Raw genomic sequence first — 4246 nt, forward strand, 5'->3', positions numbered from 1 at the left:
TTTGCTTTGCATCAGCTATATAAGCAGGAAATAACCACAAGATCATCTTCGAGACATCTGTGAATTTATTTTTAGTAGTATTAAGCACTCACCAATTACAAGCACATTGGGTACCATTAGCATAATTTATTCTGGATATCTAATATTACATATTTTAGGGTCACTGAGGAATGCTTGGTCTTTATATGTCCCTGGCATAAATCCTGCAAAAACATAATTCAGAAGTTTTAGAAACAAAGCTTTTTCTGAACAATGATTTTCATGTTTTTAAAATATGCTTACCTAGACAATGAGCTTTTTTAATCGCTTTTGAGATCGCCTTCTGTTTCTTCGGACACAAGCCTGGGAACCAAAACAGGCATTCTAAAAACAATTTCACTGGGCAATTTCAAAAGTCTGGTTCCTAACTGAACCCAAGTAAAATGAAGTGCCTTTGGAGGGAAAAGGCATCATTTAAATGGAGTTATATAGATACCAGCTTCAAAAAGCAAGTGCCATGGCTCAACAGACTTAGTACCAGTATTCACTAGCCACGGCAGTCATTTGGGCTAAACTAGAGTTACCAGATACCCTCTTTTTTAGAGAACGTATGCCTTGTGGGGGTGTCCATCCTCTTTGGGCCTCTTTTTACAGCTTAAATCAGCCTCTCAACTTTTTTACCACTGAGAAACCCCATAAACATTCTTTAGGCTTAAAGAAACCACACACACGGCACAATCATGCAGAATACAGGTTTCACAAAACTCTGGCTGAGAAAGCCCAGGTTCAATACTAGGGGTGTTTAAAATGAGATCGGTCATAACAATCACTTGTTTGAAGTCAGGAAATATGTCCTGTTTCAATTTTCAAAATATGGTAACCCTACTTAAATTACAAGAGAGTGAGTGAGTCAGGGAAACAGTAATTATTAGATTAGATTTTGATCTGAGACATACCTGTTACATGCATACCAAGAATGTGACCCGTATATGGTGAAATAAATTGAGACAAAAGCTGTCGAAGAAGCAACATGTGAGAGTTCAGATAAGCAAACACTATGTCGAGTCAATTTACAAAATTACTTAATGACATTAAAACAGATAACCTAACAGACATCCTTAACACTATTTCGCTCCCTTATATATTTGGGAAACAGCCTCCTGGGAGGCGACTGTCCAGGTCCACCCTGATTGGCCCTCCCCCTCCAGCTTCCACTGTCCCTCCTTGCCTGCTAGAAGCCTTGTGGCTGTGGCCTCCATTGTCACCCACGAGGAAAGAGGCAATGATAGGGCTTTGTGGCCTGCAGGTACGCTCATGCTGCGGGGGGGGGGGGGTTTGCAGCCTCCCTGTGGGCCGCAAAGCCATGTCGCTGCTGCCGTGAATCAAATTTCCAAAGGCCAATCAGAAACCCTGCTTGGTAAAAGCCCCACCTATTTTCTAAAACCACATGGCAGGTGTCGTGGTATTATTATTTATTTAGATTTTTATACCACCCCTTCTATACGGCTCTGGGCAGTTTACATAGAATGTCATAGGGTAGTTACATAGGACATCATAACAAATATTTCAACTGGAACGGTAACTTTGACAGAACCCTTAGGTGAAATTATTCTGTCATGGAAGGGGGTGCCAGTAGGTGCCGTAGTGCCCATGAGTGCATGTAGGAGGCCCCTGATCTATAGATATCATTTCCATTTTGATGCTCCCAATATTCTTGCCAGCAATCTAGGCTATAAAGGGATGATGGTGTGAAAAGAACAGAAAGATTGCATATCACTTTGCTGAGATGTTTCCTGTAACTAATAGAAGAGCAGAAAAACTGGATTATTTTAGGCTTAATTTTGCTTTCCCATCCTTGCAACCTTAACAGCACAGAAACAAAAGAAACTTACCTGAACATTCTTGTAATCAACATGTATCCCACACAAAATGCATTTTTTAGGAGGCTCTTTATAGGGATTATCCATTGATTCAGGCTAAAACAGAAGGAGTTTGGATCATGAAAGCCCCTTTTGATAGCATTAGAAAGTTTCTTTTATTACCATGCTGATCATTAAGCATTTTGGTCGGAGACATGCTATAGTTTTGTGCAGGGCAAACAGCTTGCAACATGTGCAGGCAGAGTTGCCAGCTCCAGATGGGAAAATTCCTGGGGATTTTGTGATGTAGTCTGAGGAAGGCCAGATTTGGTTAGGGGAGAGGCTTCAGCCAGATACAATGCCATTGAATCCATCCTCCAAAAGCAGGCATTTGTCCAGGGGGACAGATCTATTGTCTGGAGTGCAGTTGTAATCTTGGGGCGTCTCCAGGTCCCACCTAGAGGTTGGCAAATCTTCCATTAGCTGCTTTAAACTACCACCAATTTATTTTAAATTAGTTATTTATTACATCTAGAACTTTGATTTTAAAAGCCTGGTTCCTTAAGTTTTCTACCATAATTTCTGCTCTGGGGAGGACCTGCATCTCTACCACCTTCCATTACTGTTTCACCAATAATCTTTCTGGTCCTCTTCCAGAAAGGTTTGATAATATTGGAATAGTTTTTGAATAGTCAATCCCTCCTTGGTTTTATAGTCAGCCCAATAAATCTGGTATCTTTTGCCTTTCCTCTAGTAGGTTTATGGACCAAGTAATTTAAGATTGTATGTCAGTCTTTGTTAGTTACAGTTCACATTGCTGTATATCATTCTTAATGTTCAAAACTAAATCTGTGAATATTATCAATAAGCATACTAAACCACCTTCCAGTTCTTCAATATTTTAGTTAGCTCATATAGTGATTTGTATAGCCCTGACACAACATGAAAATAATATGCAAGTATTTCGCCTATGAGACTGAGTTACAAAACATCTATAAATATGACAGCATGCATATACATCAATTACCTAACATAAAACTTACCATATCTGGTTTACTGGATGTCTGTTCACTGTGTGAACTACAGTGCCTTCTCCATGACATGACTGAGAAAGAAATGATAAATAAAAAGCATATTTAAATATAAAGCACACCCCCAGCACAGAAAGCCAAACTACCATAGCTGTAAACTCAAAGACATATCTTCCTTTTTAATAACAATAGTGGTAATATTTTTCCTAGCAAAAATGGTAACATTGGTGGCTACTACAAAAATTCCAAAAACGTGAAGACAGTAACTTTTTTAACCCAAAATTTTGACGGGACTGAAGTCTATGCCATGCTTATCAAACCTAAATTTTACTGTTTTAACAACAGCAAACATGACATTTGAAGCCCACTTTCTGCATTATGGTATATTTATACATTATATCGCAATACCATCCTCCCACTAGGCTCAGGGCAGTTTACTCAAAAGGTTAAAGATATACATTGAATCATAATAACAGTAAAAGTTACAACAGAGAGTTCCAAGTTGAACAGCAGGAATTATTATAACAATTTATAATACGACAGTAACTTTCATAATGTCTAATATAAGCCTATAAGGGAGGTCATCTTGGGTTCAGATGTGTCGGGGAGATGTCTCGGCCATTGGATGCTGTTATGTCAGACTGCCTCTACCACATGTTTCCTACATGTTTTTATTGTCTGCAATTCAGTTTAATTGCACAATCCTAGCCCTACAGCATTTCTTGCTAGAGATCTCTGCTATGCAGGTGAATTGGTGATTGTAATTTGTACAACGCTTTGCCTCTGTAAGAAAAGCAGGCTACAAATGAAGCAAGCAAAACAAGCGGGCATCTGCACGTGGCCTTCATTACACCCCAAACCTCGCTCGAAAGTCAGATAATACCACCAGCCCTACGCGCAACAAAACCAAAAATTCAACAAGTGAAAATTTGGCGTTTCGTGCAAGGAGACCCTGCAGCTCCACACTCCAGAAAGGAGAAAGCAAGTCGTGGAAATGCGGCCCGCTCTCCCTCCTTACCTGCTCCAGAAGCGCGACTGCTCGTCTTCCCTACCGCAGAAAAGATAAAAGAAAGCTTTCCCCAGCCCTTGGCGGACCCAGCTAAAGTCACCACGGCGGCCATGTTACCGCGTTTTCTGCACTTCCGCAGCGTAAAACCATAGAGACGGGAAAACACCTAGGCGACAGCCAATCGGCTCTCTCTCCTGTCCTATTTCCGGATTCGTTGCGCATGCGCCACTGTGGTCTAGCCGAGACTCCTGCGGGCATGCAGATATCTCGCGCTCTGGCCGTCAACTTGCGCCGCCCAATGGTCATGCGAGGTTCTCCTAGCTCCCCGCCCCCTCCGTCAACAACCCAGGAAATGACGTATCCCACCA

General features: G+C 41.2%; 1 protein-coding gene across 2 annotated transcripts; it reads right to left on the reverse strand.

Moving 5' to 3' along the window:
* Positions 1–47: 47 nt before the first annotated feature.
* Positions 48–4091, reverse strand: MRPS18C (mitochondrial ribosomal protein S18C). Of its 2 annotated transcripts, XM_077301012.1 has the most exons (6): positions 3888–4091; positions 2882–2943; positions 1872–1955; positions 936–993; positions 283–342; positions 48–203 (listed from the first exon to the last, which is right to left on the reverse strand). In XM_077301012.1, exons 1-6 carry the CDS (start codon positions 3988–3990, stop codon positions 127–129), a joined length of 444 nt encoding a protein of 147 aa, XP_077157127.1. In that variant the 5' UTR covers positions 3991–4091; the 3' UTR covers positions 48–126. The 2 variants fall into 2 exon arrangements, with proteins under 2 accessions (XP_077157127.1, XP_077157128.1); XM_077301013.1 differs by lacking the exon at positions 1872–1955.
* Between the last annotated feature and the right edge of the window lie 155 nt (positions 4092–4246).

Source organism: Paroedura picta, chromosome 10 (genome assembly GCF_049243985.1).
Source record: "Paroedura picta isolate Pp20150507F chromosome 10, Ppicta_v3.0, whole genome shotgun sequence".
Lineage (NCBI taxonomy): Eukaryota > Metazoa > Chordata > Lepidosauria > Squamata > Gekkonidae > Paroedura > Paroedura picta.